Raw genomic sequence first — 25,022 nt, 5'->3', positions numbered from 1 at the left:
AGCCGCCTTCTGCGCAGTCGCGGCCCCGGGCTGCTCGGCGGCGGCGGGAGGCTGCGGGCGGCGGGCCGCGGCCGGGCATGGTCCAGCGGGCGCGATGGCCCCCGCCATGCAGCCGGCCGAGCTGCAGTTCGCGCAGCGGCTGGCGTCCCAGGAGAAGGGCATCCGGGAGCGGGCGGTGAGGAAGCTGCGCCAGTACCTCAGCGTGAAGACCCAGAGGGAGGCAGGTGGGCGCGGGCGACCGGCGGCGGGGCGGGAGCGGGGCCCGGGGGCCCGTCCGTGCGCGTCCGCGCCGCGGACACCGCCCCCGCCGACCCAGCGCGCCGCGACGGCGAGGGGCTGGCTGGGGCGCCCGGAGGCGCGGGGCGGCGCGGGGCGGGCTGCTGACCCGGGGCCGGGCCCCCGCGCCCCCGCCGCGCCCCGAGGGCCTCGGCCGGAGCACGTGTTGGCGGGAGCCGGCGGCGCGGACGGTCGGGCCCCTGCGGTGCGCGGCGCCGGGAGCCGTGCGGGCGCGGTAGCGGCGGTCGAGTCTGAGCCGGGAAGGAGAGGGGAGGTGCGGGGAAGGGGAGCCCCGGTTCCGGGCTGTTCCGGGCGGGCCCCTGGGGCGGGTGCGGACGGCGGCGGGGGAGCGCGCGCGCCCGGAAACGGCTGTCAGAGGAGCGAGACGGAGGCTGCTGGGGCTCGAAGCGGGACGAGCCGCGGTGGCCGGGTCACCCGGGCCCTGTGGTTTGCTCTGACCCGTGCGAGGCCGTCGGAAGGCTCCGCGGGCTCCGGACGCCGCGAGCGCCGTGGGGAGCGGGGCTTCTGTGTCGTGCTTGGACGGCTGCGAGCGGTGCTGCCTTCCGAGTCCGCGGAGCAGCCACGACGGGCCGCGGCGCCGGCCTCTCAGTGGGCTTCTGCCGGGGAGAAATCGCACACGGGCACCCAGGAGAGCAGACGCCGTTTTAGGGGAAGTCTGTGGGAAAGGAGGGAAGGCCAGATTGCTAACTTCAGTTCCGCTCGGGATCCCCTGGAGTCCACTTACGGCCGGGCTTCAGGCATCCCAAGTCCGCTGAAGGTTCCTGACCCACGTGGCCGGGGCAAACCTGGCTGCTGCGGCTCAGATAGGCCTTGTGGGCAGGGTCCTCCCGCCTGGGTGTCCCAAGGGCACCGCAGACTCAGACGCCCAGAAGCGTTTCATTTTCCTCCCCCTAAAACCTCACTTCTGCCTCTGCCTCACTTCTGTCCCCATCCACTCAGCGTCGGGCTGGGCACACGGTGAGGTCCCAGACGCCGCTCCCCCAGCCGCTCCCCAGCCCTCATCCGCTGTCTCCTGCGTCCTCGTGTGTCCTCCTCCGAGTTTCTTTGCCCTCCCTGAGCCCCTTGATGCCACCTGGACTCTGAGCTTGCTTCCTACCAGTCTCCTTAACTCCGTTTGCCGCTCTCTTGAACCTGTCCCCCACCGACCAGCCTAGGGCTGGTCTGAAACTGTTCTCATCACGTCGGACCTTCCTGGGTTTCTGGTCTGCAGGCAACGGTCTGTCCTGCCTGGGCCCTCCCACCTCAGCCCCTGCACGACGGCCTCGTGCCGCTTCCTGGCTTTGGTTTCTCTCCTCTGGGCCTCTGCTTCTCTTGTTCACTCCCGGCGCTCAGTCCAGCGTCACTCCCTCCACAGTGCCTTCCCCTCCGTCTCGCCCCGCCCCGCCAGGGTTCCAGAAGAGCCAGTGTGTCCCTGCCTGGCACTTAGCTGCGGCTTCGTTACCTGTCCGTGTGCCATCCTTCCCCAGACAGGGTGAGCGTCCGTCCGTCTGCTCAGCCGCAAGTGGGAGCACATCAGGCGAATGCGGGGCGGCCTGTGCACAAGAGCAGAGTAAGGACATGAGGGCTGAGACGGCCAGACAGAGCTTGTTGCTCAGACCCCTCTAGCGAGCAGACCCAGGATCTGAGGGGACACGGGGGTGTGAGGCCACTTGGCATACACCCGTGCTTACAAGGTCGTGTCTGATCAGCACCCATCACGCTGAGAGTGACTTATTTTGTGTCTCTCGTTCACCACCATGCGTGGAGTACGCTGGGCTTCCGGAAAACGAACTGTATGGCGAGTGTAGTAGGCAGTGACCACAAGGACAGAATAAACAAGGTTTTTGCCGCCGCTGAGCCCCATCGGCGTGAAATGCCGGTTGGGGAGTAACTTGGCCTGACGTGTGCATCTCGTTGACAGGCACGTTGACAGGCACACAGTTCGTTGCGGGTTTTTTGTTGTTTTTGTCTTTTTAAGATGTTAATTACTTACTCATCAGAGAGAGAGTGCGCACAAGCAGGCAGAGGGAGAAGCAGGCTCCCTGCCGAGCAAGGAGCCCGATGCGGGGCTCCATCCCAGGACCCTGGGATCACGTTCTGGACAAAGGCAGCAACTTAACCCACTGAGCCCCCCAGGCGTCCAGTTTGTTGTGTTTTGTCGTGTGCCTAGTAAAGGAAGTGTGAAATCTTCATCTTAGTGATACAAAACTGCCCATCAGCAACATAGATAGCTTTGTGTTTTGTTCTGGGGGTTTTTTGTTTTTCTGTTTTTGTTTTTTAGTGATCTTGTAGTACCTGGATGGCTCAGTCTGTTAAGTGTCTGACTCTTAATCCCAGCTCAGGTCTCAGTCTCAGGGTCGTGAGTTCAGGCCCCATGTTGGGCTCCACGCTCAGCACGGAGCCTACTTACTAAAAAATAAAAGTAATCTCTACACCCAAAGTGGGCTCAGACTCAAGGCCCTGAGATCAAGAGTCAGATGTTCCACCAACAGGGCCAACCAGATGCCCTGATGGCCTTAGGATTCTAAAAACAAATTCGGAAATCTTTGCGGTGCCTCAAGCCGCTAAATATTGCTTTGGTGTTTTAACCGTTTGCGTGAAGCACTCACAGAACGATCGCTGTCCTCCAAACGAGAGCTCGCTTGTACTCTTCGTGCGTTCATGTCTTCAGCAAACAGCTCCTCCTGCGTGCTGTCCGTAGTCTCGGCACTGGGAATAGAGCAATCAACAAAAGATAGAATTCCCGCACCCCCCAGTTTTATTGATTCTGCAACTTTAAACATTTACATCTGCAGACCTGGGAATGTTTCTTAAAATCAACCTTGTGAGCATTTTATTTGCCCTTGTGCTTTCATACGGTGGCTCATAAAGGAACTGTGCATCTTAGGGTGATGGGCTTTCAGATTCAGTAATGGGGGAAGTGTTTCCTCATACTGATAGGTTTAGGGGGTTTCTGGACCTCGTGCAGAGCTGGGGGTGTTTTTAACTCTCCGCATGTGGACTCGCCGGACCTCAGATGACTCCTGAGCTCATTCGGGGCTCAGCGGCAGTCAGGTGTTTCCCTTCCACGGGTCCCACAGCCCGTGGGAGCTTACTCTGCCCACATCTCAGTTCGTGTTCGCCTCGTTTGTTGCGAAGTAACTAAACCCATATTGGTGCCAGAAGCTGAGTGGCACTCCTTTGAGGAAGTCAGCCCCAAGAAGACAGATGAAAAGCAGTTGTGAGCCAAAACTGCTTCGGATGAGTACTTTACCCGCACAGTGAAGAGAAGTTAAATGATGAGCATTTCTCTGTTTTCCTCTAAATGCTTCAAAAATGGGTACTTGAGGCCTCCCTCCGGTTATGGAATGAGTGAGTCACAGGGTGAAAGGTACGGAGGATATAGGCAGTGACATGGTAACGGCGTCGTGTGGGTGACCCACGGTAGCTTGTCGCGAGCACCTGAAACTGATGTGACACAGTGTGTCAACTGTAAGTGCACGTAAAAAAAAAAAAGAAAGAAAAGAAAAACGGGGGGCTCACTGCAGCCTGGTACTCTATCTCGGGGTCATGAGTTCGAGCCCCACGTTAGGGGTAGAGATTACTTCATAAATGTCTAAAAAAAATGCTACTGTGTTTTGACCAACTAAATTCCTGGTGAAAACCAATGATTTTTATACATATATTGAAAGTACACGTACGTGCATGTGGATGGAGACCGTGAAAAATCGTAAAACCTACCAGTAGCACGGACTAGTGCTCTGCTCTTACAAAGCGCATCTAGAACATGCTTTTGATTTTGACCCTAACCAGAAACTATATACATTGTAGGCGAGGGAACGGGCCCAGGGCTGGCCGCTGGCTTTCCGATACAGCACGGCCAGTAGGGAGCGAGCTGGGGCCCAGCCACAGGTTCGTGTCCACGACACTTCGCTGCCTCCCAGGGGAAGAAACAGACTGTGTGTTCACGTCCGACCCCCTGTCCTGCCCACGGTCTGGGGTCTGCTGTCGGCCCGTTACTGGGGTGGGATCCGTAGTCTTCCGTCGCGTGAAGCTCTCCAATACACACACTTTGTCTCTCTGCCTGTTAGAGGTGTGGGTGAGCCCCACGTGCTTGGTGCATCAGGTTGTCGCTTGGAGTTGGTGAGAAGAACCATCTGGAGATAAACATACGCTGCGCTATTTTTAAGCGCGTGGCCAAATGTGGAATGCGTAGCACGTGTGACGCTGTCTAGGTTACACACACAGCCATGCGTCCGTGCGTTTCTGTACTACGTGTGAGCGTTACGTCGGCGCCCAGGGAGGATCCGGAGAGATGGACGCCGGGTCCCTGGGGGCTTAGGGGGTAGTGAACAAGGCGCTTTTGATTGTGTAACTTTTGGTGTAACATACGAGCATCTTGCCATAAAAATGTGTCCTTATTGGTTAAGACTTCTTCTCAGTTACAGCCTGACAAAATATCCACGCGGACGCCCTTGTTTCATTTGACTTGTTGGAGAGAGTGTGTGCGGACGCAAGTGAGCAAGACGGGGAGCAGCGGGGGGAGAGTGTCAGGCAGATCCTGTGACCCTGAGCCGAAACCAAGGGTCAGACACCGAACCGACTGAGCCACCCACGGGCCCCCAAACCAGACTAGTTTTTAGGGGAAACAGCAAAGCACAGCTTCACGGAGGAGCTCACCTGATGGCCCCAGACTGTTTTTCTCCTCGGCCGACTCCATGCCCCGACGCTGCGTCCCTTCTCCCGCAGGCTCTCCGGCACGGGCAGGTGGGGGGAGGGCAGGAGCCTCTGAGAGGAGCAGACTCACTGTTCCGCCGCCGCCCCATGACTCCCTGCCTGGGCTGTCCCCTCTGTCCACGTCGCCCTTCCACCAGGGTGTCGTGAAGCGAACCGCAGACGTCTCCCCTCCACACACCTCCCTGTGGCTCTCCAGAGCCTGAGGACTCGTTCTCACACAACCACAGTACCAGCATCACACATTTTTTTAAAATTTCTTCCTATGAAGTAACTGAACTGAACTGCTGAGCTCTCCCATCACCTCGTGGATTTTTCTGAGCCACAGGATCCAGGCAGGAGCCAGCCGCTGCATCACTCGCTCTGGCTGGGGTTCCAGATCTGTCACTCACGCCATAGTCGTGCTAGCAGCGGCGGGCCCCCAGGTGTGGCTTATTCACGCAAGGTAGGAGGGGTGGGGAAGCTGGTTGCCATGTCATTTGCCAACCCCTAAAGGAAATACATCTTAATAAACTTTAGCTCCTGGTATAGTGGTTTGAAGTGAGAACCTATCACAGAGAATCCAAATGCACTGTAATAAAAGAGCTGATACGAGAAAGGCCTCGGGTAACTTGGAAGGCAGTGCACTCCCACTGTGGACAAACTAACTTCAGTATGTCAGGAGGGGTCTGTTCACCGCTTGTTAATGACCTTTCGGTGTATTGAAAGTACGTTGGTGCCCGGTGTGTACGAGCTTCCTGGCACTCACCTAGTTTGTCCTTCTTTGATATTCCAAAAGCGTTTTGCTAGCATCTCCTAGTGAAGTGTTAACACAGACCACTGGGGACATGAGCCAAGCCTCGAGGATTCTGTTTGTTCTCCGCAGGCTTGGAGACACTGAGAATGTACACCTACCTGATTATTGCGATCCTTTATGTCACTCAGCAATTACTCCATGACACCGGGGGTCTGCCCGGGAGCTAGAAGGCTGTGTGTGACTCATGTCTTGCTCAGGGGGGTATATGGCTTGAAAATGAGTCCAGACAAGACTAAGCAAGGTGATGTCACTTAAAGTCAGGCAGACATTGCCCAGTTAGTGAAAACTGTAACCAGGAGGGAGAGAGGTTGGCGTGTGGCCCTTTGACCTCTTGGCAGGATCCTTAATAAGGTGTCTTTGCAAAAATATTGCAAAGCTCTCCTAGTGTCCCCAGGGCAGCTGTACGGGACTGGGACTTGCAGTTGTGTTTTGTATGAGCCATGCCAGTGTGGGTAGTGCGGCCTGAGCGTGCCGGGGTGAGACGCGGGCTCTCGGTGGAGAGGGCCACCTAGAGGGAGCTCCTTTTGTAAATGACCGCCTTGCTAGTTGACTTTGTTGTGATGGCATGCACTTCCTTACACAATACCCAGAGAATGAGGACGTACCACCACTACCACCTGCCCCGTCAAGCATAAAACTACATGATCTACACAGGTTTATTTTTATACCCCGAGGAAGTGGATGCTTCAGAATAAAAAGGACATTTGTGGGTCACCTGGTGGTTCAGTCGGTGAAGCATCTGCCTTCGGCTCCGGTCATGATCCCGGCGTCCTGGGACTGAGCTCCTCGGCGGGGAGTCTGCTTTTCCTTCTCCTCTCTGCCCCCCAACTCGTGCTCAGTCTCTACTCTCTTTCAAATAAAGCCTTAAAAATAAAAAAAAAATTTTAAAAAGACCTTTGTGGGTAAGAGAATGAAAACGTGTTATTGTCCCTGCTCGCGTGGCGGTTCTAGGCTCTGGGCGGGAAATGCGAGGGCTCTAAGACGTTTGTGCTGTTTTGTCCCCTAGGAGGTTTCAGTCAAGAAGAACTTCTAAAAATATGGAAAGGGCTCTTCTATTGCATGTGGGTGCAGGATGAACCCCTCCTCCAGGTAACATACAGTTCCCTTTGTCGTATGGCTGGGGTGTTTTGGCCCAGGTGGAGAAAAGGGCTTGCTCGTTTCTGCTGGGTCCATGTCCCGTGCACGTAAACACGTTGTGACGTCACTGCTCAGGGTTCAGCTGCCCGCCTCTCGTTCATCCAGAGAGCGACCCTGGGGCCAGGCAGTGAGGTTACCTTTTTAAATAACAAAGAATGTGCCTACAATGGAGATTCCGTATTTCTCTGTCATAGTTTCATAGCTCATCCCATGGAAGTTTTACATGACTGCATATTTTCAAGTTTTGTTTTGTCTGTTACTGCTGGTGGTCAGTCGTGGCACAGCAGTGGTCTGAGAGCCTGTGAGGACTGGGTGGCCACCTTGCGGGGGGTCGGGATCTTTGTAGACCAACCCCGGACCTGCCTCTGACGCCCGAACCTTAAGGTCAGGCAGAGGCTGGGCACGGAGGTGCGTGTTCTTCTGGACCCAGCTGCCACGCACGCTGAGCCCCACCACCAAAGCCGTCTCAGGAGGGGACTGAGTGTTGACAGAGCTTCGCTGCGTGTGCGTAAGAGCAGGCCTGCCTCTGTAGGGCAGAGGGTGAGCCTCGGGGAACGCTGGCTTGCAAGCCCATCGCGGCCTTGACGTGTCTGGATTAGCGTGTGGCCCCCCCGCTTCCCCAGGCCGAGTGATGGCACACTTTGATTTACTGCTTTTACTCCGCTGAACACATTTTGAGTAGGACAGCAGGGCCAAATATTTTTCAGTTACATTCAGCAGTGACAGCCGACAGCTTTAGTGGAGGAAGAAAACAGGAGAGGGAGCACCCCTTTCCAGTCTGGGAGCTCATTTAAAGTGGGGGAGGAAGACGTGAGCGCGGACGGACGCAGGTCCCCCTGACGAGGGCTGTGCTCCTGTCCTGAGCAGGATTCTTTGGTGGCCACTCCCCAGGGGAGGTCTCTTCCTAGACCCGGACCACCAAATTCTCCCCACCGGCAGGCTTGCCGTGTTGTAGCAGGGCTGGATTTCATGGGGCCCTTTGGCCCTGGGCGGAGCCTGGATGGGAGCCCGTCACCTTCGCGTCCCCCCCGGGCCCGCTCTAGCCTGCCGCGAGCCGGGGGAGGCCAGGACTGTCTGTACACATGCAGCCCTGAGGAGTGACCGTCCCGTGTCTAACCGCCAGGGGACCCTGCCATCATCGCTGTGCCGTAGTTTGGGGCTAAGGCTGGAATCTCCATCCCGCGATCAGATGTTTACAGCCAGGAACTGGCAGCTAGTTTGCCCGTGTGGGTCACTTGCGCAGAAACCAGAGCTGCTGTCCCTAACACGCAGCGTGATCCGCAGAGGCCTGTCCCGTGGCACAGCAGTCCCCTGGGACTGGGACCTGCGCGTGTGGTGGAACTGACATGGTGCACGGCTGGAGGTCCGGACGCCAGCAGACGCTGCCCCGTCCCGGTGCTGCCGCCTAGTAACCCCGCTGTCTCTCCCCGACCCCGCCTTTGCAGGAGGAGCTAGCGAACACTATTTCCCAACTCGTCCACGTTGTTAACAACTCAGAGGCCCGTAAGTCCTGACAATTTCATGCTTTTCAAAGCTTCCTCGTCCATCAGCTTGGGTAACTTGCCTGGGAAACTAGGCTTTGTGGTTTCTCCTTCCTTGAGGGGTTCCTTTCTCCAGGGGCTTGTTGAACAGCACCTGGGGCTACCAGTGCGCACCTGGCGGGAGACAGACCGTCCCCGTGGGAAAGCCATGACCCTGAAAGAGGCATCTTGCGCAGTATGGTGTGACCTCGCACAGATTTCAAAAAAATAAAATCTTTTTTTTTTTTTTTTTTTTTTTTTGGTTTGTTTTTAAAAGTGAAACTCTCCAGAGTCTGTGCCTTCTGAGCTGCCGTAACGCGCTCAGAGGCTCGGCACGCATGTGCCAGGGCTCACTGGAGCCTCTGGCGGCCGGGCTGACCTGAAGACCGGCACCACGGAGGGTCATCCCTGGCAGGCCGCGCAGTGAGCCTCTGCACAGAAAGCACAGGCAGAGGGAGAGATGAATTATCCCTGAGACACTCGGGCTCTGATCCCTGACTAAGGGAGAAGAGATCGCAGAAGTGGCGGTCGGTTCCGCTTAGTGCTGCGCAGCACGGGGCCCCCACCGGCCTTAGGGACCCCAGCGGCTCCATGTTTCTGCCGGGCTCCAGCCCACTCATAACAAGCAGAAGTCTCCACGTGGAATATCCTCTAGGTTTTCACATATCAAGGAAGAATGTGCAAAAAGAAGTAAAAACAGGCTGAAAAATTCAACAGTTATTTTTGGATGGAAGAGTGGTAGATTCACGGCTCAGAAGAGAAAAATAGAACGTTTGGTTAGAACTCAACCAGCTGACACGGAACGTGAAACCGAAAGCTGAGTTTCTGCGCAGATCGTCCAAGCGCTCGTCAGAATCGATGGCTCTGGATTGGTGATTAGGTGTAGGTGGGCGGAAGGGGCCTGTAGACGAGGCTCAGAGAATTTTTGATTTTGACAGAAACAAGGCATTGCAGGGGATGGATAGAAGCGCTGCGTAGAGCAGGGTGGTTGAACAGCAAGATACCGCAGCCTTCCTGTTATGATGGGCTCTGTGGAAATGGAAAAGAAATTACTGAGCGAACTTAATTGTTGACCAGATTTTCTAGCTGCCAAAAAAATTCTTGGAAAAAGTAAATAACAGAGCATCCTAGTTTGTTTCCCTGTGTTACTTTCTTGCTGTGTGGTCGTATGTGAGCCCGACACCGAGTACTCAAAGCCTTTCGTTCGCCGCAGAGCACCTGTTCATTCAGACGTTCTGGCAGACGATGAACCGCGAGTGGAAGGGGATAGACCGGCTGCGCCTGGACAAGTTCTACATGGTGAGACCTGCGCGCCTCCCCCATCGACTTCGGCGGCCTGGGGAGGGCAGGCGGCCGGCGGCTTCCGGACAGGGGAAGGGTGTCCGGGTGGGGCGTGGCGAGGGCTCCTGCAGTCACGGGACGGTATGTGCATCCGCGCTGCAGGGCGGCTCTGTTCTCGAGGTCGGTGAGTCTGGGTCCTTCGTTAGCGCTCCCTGCGGTGATGCTGACACTGTTCTCACTTCGGAGATGCGGCTCTGCCGGTTCCATGGGTCTCTTCCTCTGCTGACGGACGGACGTTTCTCTCTCTCCTTGTGTAACAAAAGTTGTCTCTCTCCAGCTGATCCGTCTGGTCCTGAGGCAGTCCTTCGAGGTTCTGAAGAGAGATGGCTGGGAAGAGAGGTCGGTAAATTATTGAGACCAGCATTTGGTGGCTTTAAAACTTTTAAAGTAGGGGCGCCTGGGTGACTCGTGAAGCGTCTGCCTTCGGCTCGGGTCATGCTCCCTGGGATCAAGCCCTGCGTCCAGTGGGGATTTGCTTCTCCCTGTGCGTCTGCCTGCTGCTCCCCCTGCTTGTGGCTCTGTCAAATATTTAAAAAAAAAAAAATCTTAAAAAAATAAAAATGTAAAATAAATCTTTCAAAGTAATAGTGTATTTTTCAAGCATTTCAATGAGCGAGCTGGGATGAGTTGCCTCATCTCTGCCTTCCGCTCTGCTAACTCCGGGGAGGAGCAGAGCCTCCTTCCGCGTGAAGAACTCGGAGCCTGAAGAGGCTCCTGGAGGGGCCGGGCCCACGTGCCGCGTGTTCTGCCCATTGCACGGATTGCTTTTCTCACAACACGCGCTCGGCCTCAAGTGCTTTGTCACGCCGCGGAGCATGAGAACGAACGTGACTATTTCCTTTTTGGGGAAGAGAGAGGCCTTGGCCTGCCGTAGTTCATAGAACCGTGTGTGTGGTTTCTTCAGCCGAATCAAGCTGTTTCTCGATGTCCTGATGAAAGAAATCCTGCACCCCGAGAGCCAGTCTCCGAATGGGGTGAAGTTCCACTTCATCGGCATCTATCTGCATGAGCTGTCCAAAGTGGGAGGGAGAGAGGTAAGACGCCGCGGGGCTGCCGGTGTCCCCTGACCATAGCCGGCCTGGCCGGGGCGCTGGCTCTGCCCGTGGCCCCCAGGCTGCGGAGGAGGCGCTGTGCTCCGCCGCAGGGGTGCCAGGAACGGGCTCAGGCTCTTTCAGCGGATCCTTCCCCAGCTGGGAGCGCGTGCCGAGCGGCGCAGGGCCTGCGGGAACACAGGCTGTGTGCTGAGGATGCCCCTGGAGGTCTCATTTAGGGACCACGGGAAGCGACGAACATAGTCCAGTATCAGCACAAGGATGGGGTCATGGTATCGATGTTTTGAAAGGCAGCAAATAAAGCTGTGCTCGCGGATGCCTCTCCCGAGCGTGGATTCACCCGTGCGTGGACTGTGTGTGGAAGGACTCGGGTTCCCACTCGGGACTGTCAGCGATCTTTGCTTTTTTATTTTTACAGGTGTTCTGCAGTGAACACTTTTTTTTTTTTTTAATTAAAAGGAAGTAGAAATATTACATTTTAAAAATATTACAGTTTTTGACATCTGTGAAGAGCTTGTCTGTAGGGCAGGGAACGCAGAACAGCATGGCTTAGTGGGCTGGTTTTCTCTGGTCAGTGGACTGACCAGGCGGCTGGAAGACAGCCGTGGCCTTTGGCCTGCCTCCGAGCATCTGAGCAGTTCATGCGGTGGGTTTTGGGTGTGGACAGAACTGTTTTCCAGACGTAACCTGTGTGGAAAAGGTGAGTGGCTCCGTTTCCTAGGACGTATCAAACATTGTTTCTGTTCTGTTTTTGAATTTCAGCTTTTGGCCGATCAGAATCTCAAGTTTATTGATCCATTCTGCAAAATTGCGGCCAGGACTAAGGAGTGAGTCCCATGTGTGCTCCCGCGGCTTCATTCGGTGCTTAACCGTGGGCAGTGGTGGTAGGGTCGCTGGGAGGCGCGACACAGGGCACCCGCGATGGCTTATGCAGAGCCCAGAACAGCTGGACTCTGGAATTCCCTGTGCGAGATGTGGGACGCCTGGAGTCCGGCATGGGCTCTGCTGGCTTTGACCCCAGACATCCCAGGAGTCAGGCCCTCCCACTTGCGTCCACCCTCCCCGCGTGGCTGTCCGCTGGCCCCGCACCGGTGCGGCTGGCTGGCACAGGCACGGTGCTGCCTGGGTGACGGGTCCCGGCAGGTGCTCGGGAGGCTGCAGTGGGCCGAGCGCTGGGCACCCCGCCCCCCACGCTCACGACCGGGCCGCGCGTTGTCGTCACCTTCTCCCTGCTGTCTTCCACCCTCAGCCAGACACTGGTGCAGACAATAGCGAGGGGTGTTCTGGAAGCCATCGTAGACCAGTCTCCTTTCGGCCCCGAAGAGACCCTCGAGGAACAGAGAACCCAAGTGGGTGAGACCGCGTTCTCCGAGGAAGAGATGCCGGGAAACGAGGCGGCGTGGAGGAAGCCAGTCCGCAAAGAGCAGCCAGGTGAGACGACTCCCCCAACAGTCGGTCTGGACAGAGTTCTCAGCGGAACAGTTTTGTTTTTTTTTTTTTTTTTTAAGATTTTATTTATTTATTTGATACAGAGATCCTAAGTAGGCAGAGAGGCAGGTGGGGTGGGGTAGGGGAAGCTGGCTCCCCGCTGAGCAGAGAGCCCGATGTAGGGCTCGATCCCAGGACCCTGAGATCATGACCTGAGCCAAAGGCAGAGGCTTAACCCACCTTGGGTTAAGGGTGCCTTGAGCCACCCAGGCACCCTCAGCTGAACACTTTTTAATGCATTCGTGGGAGTCTCGCTGCTACAACCTAAGAGTTTGTCGCCAGGGGCCCCGCTGTGGGCCGTACCTGGGAAGAGAGGCCGGGGCGCTGACACGCAGCCCTGCACCCAGGAGCCCCCTCCATGCCCACCACGCCCGCACCTCCTGGTCCCACCAGTCTCCGCAGGGTTTATGTTGTTGCACTTGCTTTTGTTTCTGTTTTGGGTTTTTGAGGTTTAAACATCCTCATGGGGCCCTGTGTCTGCCAGAGGGTCCGAGGTGTGCTCCCTGCGCATGGGCGTTGTTCCCGCGCCGCCTCCTCACCTCCGGGGCCCCTGGGTCTCTCTGAAGCCTGTGGGCTGCTGCCGCTGGGGCTGCCCCTGGACCCCGCATTTCAGGGGCCCCTTGACCCTGGCAGTGCTGAGGGGTGTGGCGTTAGGTAAACGGGACAGTCAGGATATACCCAGGCTTTTGAAATGTTACATAGACCTTAAGAAGCTGAGATTCAAAAACTGATGGCCAGAGGGAATTTCAGCATTTTTTACAAAAGGACACAAAACTACGTACAAGGTGCCTGGTTTGGCACGTGCCCTTAAAAGTCTGGGAGGCTACAGGAATGACCGTCACTGGCCCCACACGGCAGTTACGGCAGAGTTATGGGTGACTTCTGCTTCCTTTGTACCTTTTCTGTTGCTCTCAATTTTCTACAGCAATCGTGCATTATTTTTTAATCAGAAAAACTGTTCTTTTACAACGAAAGAAGAAAAACTTTAATCTTAAATTCAGCGTGGGTGAGGGGACTAACCAGGTGACCTCGAGCAGGTGTTGCATGATCGCGGGGCTGTCCCCAGCTCCGTGGGTCTTGCTTGTTGCCTGGGACCCGCGTGGACAGAGCCCTGCGCCGTCTTCTCCAGGCTGGGCCCAGAGGCCCCACCACTAACCAGCCTCTAGGATATGACAAGTTGTGAGTTTTGGTGATTTCTATCTGCTGCTTCATGGTCATCAGTGCTCTTTGAATTCCTTTTTAAATGTTAAGAGTCGCATTATTAATAATTTGTGTCTGCCGCAGCAGCCTTGTGAGACGTTAGTGCATCATCTCAAATTTACCTGAAACCAGGACAGACTCCCGAGTGCTCTGCTCCCATGTGCCCGGGCCTCCTGTCCCCGCTGCGGTTGATGTGAAGACAGAGCACTGGAGGGCACTGAGGGCAGCAGAGGTTTTGTCTGTGACGTCACTGAAAGGCAAAATGTGCGATTTGTCCGGGACTTCCTTTAACAGACTTCTTCGGGGGCTGACAGATGTGTTGGCAGGATTTTCTCTGTGCAGAGGCAGAGACGGTGGCTCCTGTGGAAGTCGTCCTGGCCGTGTGTTTGAACAGCTCTGTCTCTGGGTGTGTTTTGATAGCGCTGGGCAAGCAGCAGTCCAGAAAGGACGGGGTCCACGACAGCGGGGAGCCTGGAGGGCACCTGGAGGGCGCCGGGCCCCTGCTCCAGGTTAGTAGAACGCGGACTCGCTGTGGGGAGGCCTGGCTCAGTGGGAATTAAGGTCACGGCTCGTTTTCTGCGCGGCCGGAGTCTTCACCCGCTGACGTCCTCCTCCTCACGAGGAGCTCACTGGAGACCAAGGGGACGGAATTTTGAAAGATGTCAGTCCCACTGTGGCCCGAACCGTAGATCCCGTTCCGTACAACAAAGGCAGCTTCGTGCTTTTCCAGGAAAGGTTACCGTGTTGCCAAGCGCGAGTTGGACATCTAGATTAAGTTGACAAAGGCGCACACCCGGACAAGCTTCATGGGGTGTGGTTTGCCATGACTTTTCTTAAGGAAAGAATAAATAGAACGGATGAGGTCTAGCGTCCCCCAACAAAAAATAGAACAGATTTTTCAAACATGGCCCTGAACTTCTTGGTCACTGGGTCTTAGCCCTCACCTGTGGACCGTCCTGCTGAGTGTGCCCGGAGTCCCACGCTGCCGGTGTTTGTCACCAGCGGAAGGGACTTTCTAAGAGTGGGTTCACCTGCGGGTCACGTTTCGCTGCTCTTCTCGCGCAGTTCGACTACAAGGCCGTTGCCGACCGACTCCTAGAAATCACTAACAAGAAGAACATCCCTCCCTTCAACAGGAAGCGCCTCTCCAAGCTCATCAAAAAGTAGGTGACAAGTGGGCATGGCCTGTATTCACACATCTCGTGGGGGAGGGTGCGTCCCCTGCCCACACCCCTGCCCACACGCGGCCGCCTCCTAGTGGTGCGGAGAGAAGTGGTGGCAGCGGCGGACGTCAGCAGAGCCAGAAACTGCGGCGCAGGCGAGCCGCTCGGCTGGGATCGAGGCCCCTCATCGCCCCCCGCCCCACCCTCCTACCGTGGGGATGCCGGAGCGCGGCTGCGCCTGTAACTCGGACGGAGCAGCCCACGGGACTGCCGCCCTGTGCACAGCCGCCCCTCTGAGCACTGGACGGGAGTCCACGCTGAGGAAAGCCCTGTAGGACGGCTTCTCTGATTTCCCCACCGCCCACGGGGCTCGGCTGGTGTCCCAGCTGGCAGACGCGGAGCCGGGCTCAGGCCCGCTCCCCACACCCCCAGAGCTCAGCCCCCCACCAGCACACAGCCCCCACGCTTCCCATGTGCTCCGGCCCCGGCCCCGCGGGGAGCGTTTTCTCCACCGGGTGAGCAGAGAGGACAAGGGGCTGTCGGCGGAGAGGGAAGCTGTTCCAGCCCAGAGAAAGAAATTGTCATTTCTTCTGTTCTGTGTGAACAAAACAAGACAGAGTCTGCAGGTCGCCGTGTCCCGGAGGGCAGTTCCTCCCCCACTTCAGGCCTCTGGCTGCCAGCACCCTTGGCCTCCCCTGGGGAAGGAAAAGACAGTGGCCTGCGCCCGCCCAGAGGGCACAGCCTACACGTCAGGTCGTGTGTGTTTGCGGAAGAGAGAAAAGAGGGCTTTCCTCAGGGGCCCTTGTTCTGTGTTTCAGGTTCCGGGATCTCTCCGAAGGTGAGGAGGTCGGAGGAAAGCAGCGGGTGACGGCACTTGCACGGGGCCCCGCTGGGGCAGTCACGGCAAATGCTGAGGCACAGGACGGAGAGGCGCTGGGAGCGTTAGCAGCAGCCCTCGCCTGTGACGGCCGTCCGCGGGCAGAGCTGCCCCGCCGCCGTGCACCCAGGCCGCAGCAGGGCAGGGGGGTCCTTGTCATTTCAATGGGGGAATTTCTGTTGGTCCAGGAAACTTCCAGTTTGAAGCTTTCCAGGAAAAAGGAGTCGAGCTCTTAGGCTCCCTTTCCTCTGCTGTCATGGTCATTGTGCCCCTGGGGAAAAGCTGTCGTCCGTGGCCAGTGCCATGGGAGCGAGGTGGCTGAGCCCCAGGGGCCCCGCTGTCCGCGTGTTCCCCCACGGGTGCCATCCCTGCGTCTGCGGCAGCTTTGGGTTGGGGAGGTCATGAGAGCAAGGAGGAGGACGTGGAAGTCAGGGTGGAGAAGCTTCCCGGGCGAGGCGGGTGCGGAGTCTTGACGGTCTCGGCTGACGAGCGGCGGCTCTGGGGTCCGGCAGGAAGCGGGTCTCAGTTCGGTTTTGTGGACGGTGTTTCTGCTGATGAAGATGACCAAACCCTCGACCGAGGAAGGCAGAAGAGAAAAGGAAATAAAGTTGTAGAGAGAACAGACCTGGAGAAGGAGCGAGGTGAGCCGCGAAGCCGGTGCTGGCGAGGGAGGAGGGCGCGGCGGGCGCGGGCCGCTGTCGGGGAGCGCTGGGAGGCCTGGCCCCGGACGGGGCTCCTGGCGGCTGGAGGGGAAAGAGCTGAGTGTCGTGGCTGTCCAGGGGACCACCCACAGCCTCCCAGAATGTAGAGCCCCTGTGCCCTCCTGGAGGCACCTTCAGGGGCAGTGCGCAGGTGTGAAGAGCGCAGGACTCGGCACCCCCCTTCGCTGGTGTTCACGTCCGCCCTGGCTCTGCGGTTCCCACGGGCCTGAACGCGGCTGCGGGAACTGGTCTTCGGAGGCTCTGGTCCTGGCTGGGCCAGGGAAAGCAAGGCGCCCGACAAAGCCTATGGCCCTTCCTACGTTGGACACTGTTCACGGGCTCTGGTGTCTTTCTAGGAAACAAGTTGTCTCTTGCTGAGGAAGAGGAGAGCGAAGCCAGTGTTCAGAAGAGAAAAAGGAAGAAGAAGAAGAAGAAGAAGAACCACCTCCAGCCTGAGCATTCGGGGTCGGGGCCGGAAGCCATGCGCCCAGAGCAGAACGGGGGTGGTGAGCCGGAGGCCAGTACGGGCGGAGTCCCGAAGACGCCTGTGGAGCCAGGGACAGTGGCCACCCCGGGCCCCCAGGAGCAGAGCAGCGTGCAGCCCACCCCAGTGCACAGCAGGAGAAAACGGCCCAGGAAGAGGAGCCCCACGGTGCAGGGCGGGGGCGTGGAGCCTGCGTCACCCCTGCCTCCGGAGGACGCGGCCCCTGGTGGCCCCAGCAGCGCCCGCACCCAGGCCCTGGCTCCAGGAGCCTCCCCAGCCGGTGGGGCCCCCATCCCGAAGAAAAAGCGGAAACTGGGAGCCCTCCCGGTCAATGGCAGCGGCCCCCCGGTGTTGGCCTGGCCCCTGTCCCCGGTTGGGAGGCTGAAGCAAAAGAAGGGGGAGCCCAGCAGCCTCGACCTGCACAGCCCGTCTGCTCAGAAAGCTGCCATCCTGAAAAAGAGGAAGAGGAGGAAGGAGGGGCCTGAGTCTGTGTCGCTCGGCGGGGTGCCAGAGGCGGAGGCCACGCTCGTCCCAGCTCTGGTAAGGCCGCCGGCCCCGATCTGCAGGGCAGAGGTGGGGGGACAGGCCAGAGTTCCGGGCCGAGGAGCAGCCCTGGTTTGTAACAGCCCCGGCCAACGAGGAACTACGCCGGTGCCCTGGCGCCCCCGCCCCAGCAGGCTGCTCCCCCCGCGGCTGCAGAGGGGCCAGCCCCAAGCCAGGAGGGAGTGCCCCTGGCCGAGGACACGCTGCCCTGCTGCTGCCCTGCCGTATACACGGCGGGCGTCCCCGCCAGGCCCTGTTCTCCTGTTCCTTCGTCAACTCCCAGCTTTGCTTTGATGCTGTTGGGGCCAGTTTTCTTACCTTTCTTATCTTTTTAATGGAAAGCCTGTCTGCCCGTCTGTGCTTATGTGTCTGCTTATGTGTCCCTCCCCTTTGCCCCCACCCCACTATGTGGCCACCTCGACACCCAGAAGTAGTTACAACCCTGCGACCCACTGAGCTGTCAGTTCTTCCTCCCTGGCCCCTTCGCAGACAGGCTTGCTGCCCGCGTCCAGCATGCGCATGGGCAGGCACTGCTGTGCGGCGCCCAGGGAGCCGAGGCCGTGGGTCAGGGGCACCCATGTCTGCTCAGCTAAGCGCTGTTCCCAGGCTAACGGTGCTTCTGACAGTTAGGTAGGTGAGTCTGTGCTTGGGGAAAGTCTTAGCTGGGGAAACACACAGATCTGTCCGCTGGGCTCTGGGAAGCCCGGTCTCGCCTTAGACCGTCCCCTGAGCAGCTCTGTCGCTGGTACCCCCGTCCCTCAGCCCCCACGCACCATTCATTTGGTCTCTTTCTTCGCTGAGACTATCCGAGCAATCTCGTCTTACTTCTCAGGCCCAGACAGTTTTCCTCGGCACCAGAACAATTGCTAAATAGGTTCCAGGGAGGGTTTTCCTCTCAAAAGCGGTCGTGTGTCTCTGCCGTGGGGTGCCGGCATGCGAGAGAGGCCCCCAGGTCAGGCCCTTGCTTACGGCACCATGGGGTCTGCTGAGGGAAGGCAGCAGCTTCCAAGCTAGGGACGCCGAGACCCGCAGAGACCAGCGGCATGACATCAGCCGGAGCAGGGGCCTCGCGGGGCCAGCAGTTGGCTGCCACACACCCGGGGAGGGTTGTCGGCCATAACCAACCTGCAGGTCCTAACTGGACCTCATGCTCGCTCTCCTGGCCCCGACGTCTCAGCGGCTGGTGAGGTCTTTGGTCAGAAATGAGGAGACGAGCTCCGTGTCACAGGTGGTCTCTGAAAGGCCGGCGTCTTCAGAGCAGGGACGGCTAAGCGGGAAGATAGAGAAACGCGGCTTCCTGTGGCTGAGCGGCTGGGGAACACTCGGCCGGGGTCTGCACCCGGAGTCTACACCCGCCGAGTCCGAGAGCCGTGTCGGGCGCAGGGAGTGCTGCGGGGGGCGGGGGAGTGTCTGAGCTGCAGACGCCGTGTCCTGTGGGCCCCGGTCCCCCCTTGCACACGGGTGTGACCTCTCCTCTCCCGCCTCCCTTCACAGGGGGGTGGGGGCGTTTCCAGCCCTTCCAAGAAGCGGCCACTGAGGCCAGAGAATGACTTTGTGCGGTTCGACACCCCCTTCTTACCAAAGCCGCTGTTCTTCAGAAAAGCCAAGAGCAGCACCGCCGTCGCCTCTGCGCCCCATGCCATGCAGGTGCGTGAGCTCAGCCTCCCCACAGCCGCACAGCCCACTGCTGCCTGGGAGCCACACACGCGGGCGTGGGGCGCTGGGCCTCGGGGCCCACTGCTGTCCGTGGAGCCCCGCTCTGCCGTTCTGGGGGTCCCCAGGGCAGGGGTCGCACGGGCTTGTCTCTCGGCAATCTGGGATGGCCTGAAGGATTGGCTGCGGGGATTGCAGGTGCCGTGGGTGAAGCCTCGTCTTTGAATGCCTGAGAACAGGGGAGACCTGGAGGAGGTCAGCATGGGTCACTGCCTAGGACACAGGAGAGGACTGATCAGGGTTGGGGAAGGAGTGGCGGCTACTCCCGGAAGGCTGGGTCGGGGTCGCGGTAAAGCACATGGCCAGCTCCACCAGGTGCCGGTGGGGGTGTGGAGCCAGATGCAGACCGAAGCCGAGTGGACCGGGGGCTGCTGAGCTGGCCCTGCCGGGAGGCCCACAGCACAGGGACCGTTCTGGGAAAAGGAGTTTGAGCCACGGTACCTGCTCAAACTAGCGGAGGGGTGACTGCCTGTGTTCGCCATGTACACGTATCGTGTCCCGGGGACACCTGCCACATGACCCTGAGGACAGGAGACAAGTTCCTGTCCTAAAACGTGTATGGCCTTAAAGCATGAATGGTGTGGGCAGAACTGGGGGGTTCACCAGAAATGGGGTGTTTCATGCAGGGCAGGCCCGCACCCGGAGTCTTCTAGACAGAAGGCATCTTGGCTAACTCTGAGTTGTTAGAAGCCCCCGATCTGTCTGTGTGGGAAACGCTGGGGAGCATGTGCGCTGCCCCCCAAAGCCAGAGTCCGTCCCTGGTGTGTGTGAGACCGTGAAACTCCAGGTGAATGGGCTCCCTTGCCGCTCTGAAGAGCTGAGCTCTCCCATCAGCTGGGAGGTTCAGACCTTATGCCGTGCCCTGCATCACCCCCAGGGTGCCTGCTGTGTGCCCAGAGACACCAGGCCCAGGGCTGGCCTGTCCAGATGGAGGGTGTCCGGGGGTCGGTGCAGTCCGCCCGGCCGAGCGCCCCCACCACTGCTGTCTCATTCCCTTGGTGGTTCTCCCTTTGCAGCGAGACAAGACGCCATCCAGCTCCAAGAAAGTCACCTTCGGGCTGAACAGGAACATGACCGCAGGTGAGTGTGGGCAACGCAGGCCCTGACCTATTCCCGAGTAGGAAGTCGTGCCGCCAGGCTTTCGGTGGGGCGGCCAGGGTTGGGTGCGGAGGGGTTTCCTTGGGGCCTCTAGGAGTGTCTGCCTGGGAGAAGGTGTGGTGGAAAGCCCTGTTGAGCCTGGACCACCCAGAATGCGCAAGGCTGGCCTGGCCTGGGGCACCCACGGATGGTGGCCAGCGGTGGCTGCCTCGGGAGCCATGTCCCAGGGGAGACGGCAGTAGGGACGTTCTTGTCTGGTTGCTTTTAGTCCAGGTGTGATCGGCTTGTTTTGTTTTGTTAACGGAAGCCAGACTCTAAAAGGATGCAGTGTGTTTAAGACCTGATTCTTTGTAGGGCCCACCTGTAAATGTGTGCGTGCATGCGCATGTGTGTGTGCACGTGTGTGTGCATGAGGAGGGAAGGGACCATCCCGCGGCCCTGAGAGGCCCCAGGGCTTGCGAGGCCTTGTTCCGGGAGCTGGAGACATCGGACGGTGGGGGGCGCCAGAGAGGTGGAAGGGAAGTCCTCGTGTTCCCTGAGCGCCCCTGACCCCCCTCCTCTCAGAACCAGACCCACCGGCCCTCCCCTCCCGTGGTGTCTGCAGACATGGGTTCATTCGGCCCCGTGAACCAGGATGCCGGCTCCATTTCCTCCTGAAACCCTGGTTCCATTCTCAGCCTCGGGACAGGCACTGCCCTGCTGGGGTGCATGGCCTGGCTCCCGTGGGAGTCGCCGGCGGTGTGAATTGGCGAAAGTGCCCATGGGGGATGCTGCTTGGCCGGGGGAGGCAGGTCGGAAGTGCTGCTCCATTAACGTGGGCCCTTGCTTTCATCCGGGCCAGAGTTCAAGAAGACAGACAAGAGCATCCTGGTCAGTCCCACGGGCCCCTCCCGAGTGGCCTTCAACCCTGAGCAGAAGCCCCTGCATGGAGTGCTAAAGACCCCCACGAGCTCGCCCACCAGCACCCCACCGGGGACCAGGAAGCTGCTGCCCGCCACGCCAAAGAGGAGGCCAACGGCTGCGGACTTCTTCTAGGAGCCGCGGAACCTCTCAGAGACTGCGTTTGTACAGAGCCTATAAATTATAACTTTAAGAAGGTGGGGCCTTTTCTGTTGGTTTCTAAGTCCCCGTGAACTCTGTGTCAACAAGGTGTGAGCGGGCGCTGCGGGCCTCTGCCTGAAGGTTTTGCTACACATGCCGTCGGTGGGAGCGCTCTGGGCCTGGCGTTTGCGGTGACTTCTGGGACCCCCACCAGCCTGGGAGCTGAGCACAGTGACCGTCCGTCACGTGGCACTGAGGCCGCGGGAGCTTGGAGGTGGCAGTGTAGCTCGGGCACTAGCACTGCGGCGGCCACGCAGGCTCCTGGTCTCCCCCGGTCTGCGGACTCCTGGCAGTCTGTGCGGGACAGACGCCCGTAACCCGACCGGCAATAACGCGGACCTGCAGGAGGGGCGGGGAGAGGGGAGCCTCCGCCCTCAGGGCGCCCCTTCCCTCCCCTGGGCCCTGTTTCCTTCTGTGTTCCTACCTCTCAGGCCAGCCCAAAGTGTCTTGACCGGTGAGTGACGCTCCTCGGCGCTCACCTGCGACGGAGCACACTCCTTGCTCGGGGTCCTGTGCTCTGGTCGCCTCCTTCCCTTCCGCCCGCCGGAGTGAGCGGCCTCCGTGGAAGCCACTCTCCTGACTCCGGGCGGAAAGGCGTCGGTTCGCAGGCGCGGCGGCAGTGTCTGACGGCCTGCATTCCCGCTGGAAGCCCGACACCGGCCTCTGAGAACTGCGTGTGCGTCTTGATTCATTCGCGGCCCCCTCTCCTGAAGTGTGGAAGCTTGCGCTGAAGATTTCTGTAGATTTCTGCTTTTCGCTCACTACGAGAGTCAGAGGCGGGCGCTCAGCCTTCCGCAGGAGGAGCTGGGACGGAGCGCAGGGAAGCTGCATCCAGCCCCGAGCTCGAGTGATGGACGGGGGGCGCGTTCGGGAATCACGTGGTCACCTTAGGGGAGCCCCTGGGCCCCCGGCTCCCGTTAGAGTTTACGAACACAAATCACAGACCTCAAGAAAGGAATGAACTCGGAGGTCTGTGATGTGGGTGTGGGGGTGCTCAGTGCTGCCCTGGTGCGCACTGCTCAGGGGACCTCAGGCCTCCCGGGAGTGGGGGCTGCCTCCCCGTCCTGCCTCCACCCCGTACAGGCCCCCAGGGCTGCTCAGTGGGACCAGCCCCCACTTCGCCTGACCAGGGAGGCCCCCTTGGTTGGCGGGGCTGTGTTGATGTGACTCTAGTTTCTACGTCACGTCGCCAGGGTGGGGCTCTGTCTGCAGTTACGCGCCCCTGGGGTCAGGCGGCCCGTGCAGTGGACGCCGGCCAAGAGAGGGGGTGCACCCTGTCCTTTGCCTGCTCTGTAATGAAGTTTGGTCCTGATTAGTCCCTGAGAGAAGACGTGACTCGACTGAGCCGTCAGTCCCTGTAACAGGAAGTCTGGTGTCCGAGGTGCTGGGCCGGTGTTTGCGTGGGCCGGTAGTGCTGCGTAGTGCTGCGTTCGGTAAGACAGAACCCAGCCCGATCATGGCAGATGATGAGATTGGAAGAGTCGTGTATTTTTAACTTTTTGTCTAAGAAAAAAGTGTCCCATTACCATTGGCCAGATTATTTTTCTAACGGTTTTTAATTTAGCTTTAAAGATAGGCCGTGTAGTCCAGCGGGCTTGAGATGTTGTAGCGAGACACCCAAGGGCACAGTTGGGTGAACGCAGGGACCTCCCGTCACACGCACGGCGGCCTCTGCTGCTCCGGGAGCTGGACCGGCTGGTGAGGCCGCGCCTCCGGACTCGGGTCCGGGAGCAACCGGGGACCCTGTCCCTCCTCCCAATCTGTCCTGACTTACTCTGTGGGTAAGTTTGGTAGGTTTACGGCGGCATATTTTTAATACCTAGATTTTGGCAACGAAGGAAGAAAACTTTTTTAATTCTTGTTACAGACACACACGAGTGTGTTGCGCAAAGAAATGTATTTAGAACACCAGTTTCTACACGGTGCATGTCATTTTCCCAGGCAGAGTAGCGAAGGGGACTTGGAAGTCCAAAACTGGAAACCCCTTACCTTAACGCTGGTGATCTAGTAGTTTGTAAAACAGTCCTCTTCCTGCTCCCGACCCCCTGTCTGGTTAGTTTTGTACAATTTGGTACCACACTTTATAAATGCGTAGTCCTAACTCCCGTGTACCCGCAAGCACAAAGGAGGGTCAGGGACGTGCGGAAGCGCTTGTTGGTGTTGGAAAGGACATGAAATGGAACCTGTCTTTTGATCTGTGTGTTTTCTCTGGATTTACCCGGCCCTGCTGGCAAGAACCGTGTGTTGACGATCAGTCTGTACCTCTGTCTGCAGTGTGTCCGTCGCATTCAAGCCAAGTCCAATAAACAGAACCTCTCTGCACTCACATCAGTCCCTGATGTTGTACGCCTCTGGGGAACAACCGGAAGGCAGGGGGTTGGCAGACGCTGACATCGGCCCACATGCCTGATGGGGAGGCTTGGCCCTGTCCCTCCCCTACACGTCCTTACCCCAACTCCGTGAGGGGCTGCTGGGCGCGGCTCCCGGACCCTTCAAGCATCCCCGCAGCTGCCTGTGCAGAAACACCACTCCCAGCCGGACGCCTCTGCTCCCCGGGCCTCACCTGACATGTGAGCAGAGAGGTGCCCTGTCCCGGGCGGAGACACCCAGCTCTGCCCCAGAGACAGGCTGCCACTGCAGCCTGAGGCCGGTCTGCCGGGTGACCTGCCGCACTGCGTGGGGGGACCGTGACAGGCTCCCTGGGTGGGCGGGCGGGCGCCAGGGCCGTGCTCCAGCTTTACCTGCACGCGCTCCCAGACTTCCTCGGCTGTGGCCTGGATCTCAGACCAGCCCGCAGAGCGTGACTTCGCCCCTCAAATAGCAACTCGAATGCCTGCGGGACCTGTCCCCGCTGCTCGTCGCCCTGACCTGACCCCAGGTCTCCTTGGGGAACTCCTGCCACAGCAGCCAGCTGGGTTTCGGGCTCTCGCTTTTCCAAAACGTAGCCCAGGTTTTGCAGGCTGTACCTCGATTGAATGCAAACTCCCAGAAGGGGCTCCTGCCTGGCCCGACTGCCTCTGCCTGGCTCTCGTTCACCCTTCGCCCCTTGGGGGGAGAGGCACGGGGCCTTCTGCCCACACTCACCCCATCCTAAGATGCTGCACGTGTCAGGGAGCAAACCCATTGCCCGGGGCTTGGGGTTGGGAGTCCCATCACTCATCCCCCACAGACCTAAAACCGCACATGTCAAAGCTTTTGGGTTTTTTTGTATTTTGGGGGTTTTTTTTGAAGATTTTATTTGAGAGAGAAAGCACAACTGAGCTGCGGGACAGTAAGGGGAGAAATAGACTTTCCATTGAGCAGGGAGCTTGATTCCAGGACCCGGAGATCGTGACCTGAGCCAAAGGCAGACAATCAACCGACTGAGCCACCCGGGCGCCCCTGTGCTCATCAGTTTTAAGAATGGGCCGCACAGGCCCTCTCCCCGTTTGCACGCCCGGACTCTGAGCTCCCCGGGGGCACCCACCCTCCCACACTCCGTGACAGGCTCAACTCTGTCCGGCTCTGCGCTGCAGGGGCCGCTGGAGCCGACTGGCAGGGAGGACAGGTGAGTCAGAGCTCGGGGCGGGGGGGGGTGTGCTCAGGGCGGGTGCTGTCCAGAGGAACGATCACCCTGGCCCTACGTCAGGCCGAGCCTGTACAGATTGGTACCAGACTCGACACTGGGTTATCTTCTAAGTCTCTGCTGAGCTCACAGAAGTCCAGAGACTGGCAGCGCTGCTGCTTGTGCCAAGCGTTGGTAAGATGCATGGTTTCATTTGCGGATGTCTCTGCCCTAACTTAACTGACTCTGCTGGCAGAGGCTGCTCACGAGAAGGT

At 58.8% G+C, this 25,022-nt stretch overlaps 1 protein-coding gene across 5 annotated transcripts; it reads left to right on the top strand.

The window, feature by feature from the left end:
- The first annotated feature begins 9 nt into the window (after positions 1–9).
- On the top strand, positions 10–23,529 carry RRP1B (ribosomal RNA processing 1B). 5 transcript variants are annotated; one of them, XM_082720478.1, is made up of 16 exons: positions 10–224; positions 6,792–6,874; positions 8,368–8,425; positions 9,656–9,741; positions 10,061–10,122; positions 10,688–10,817; positions 11,598–11,662; positions 12,085–12,266; positions 13,944–14,032; positions 14,589–14,686; positions 15,505–15,524; positions 16,076–16,204; positions 16,621–17,288; positions 18,786–18,938; positions 20,021–20,084; positions 20,944–23,529. In XM_082720478.1, exons 1-16 carry the CDS (start codon positions 95–97, stop codon positions 21,135–21,137), a joined length of 2,211 nt encoding a protein of 736 aa, XP_082576604.1. In that variant the 5' UTR covers positions 10–94; the 3' UTR covers positions 21,138–23,529. The 5 variants fall into 5 exon arrangements, with proteins under 5 accessions (XP_082576604.1, XP_082576605.1, XP_082576606.1 ...); XM_082720480.1 differs by having other exon boundaries at positions 21–175; XM_082720482.1 differs by lacking the exon at positions 6,792–6,874 and having other exon boundaries at positions 33–224.
- The last annotated feature ends 1,493 nt before the right edge of the window (positions 23,530–25,022 follow it).

The sequence above is a fragment of the Mustela nivalis genome, assembly GCF_964662115.1.
Source record: "Mustela nivalis genome assembly, chromosome: 1".
Lineage (NCBI taxonomy): Eukaryota > Metazoa > Chordata > Mammalia > Carnivora > Mustelidae > Mustela > Mustela nivalis.
The sequence above is the reverse complement of the archived record's forward strand: the minus strand, read 5'-3'. Positions and strand labels throughout refer to the sequence as shown.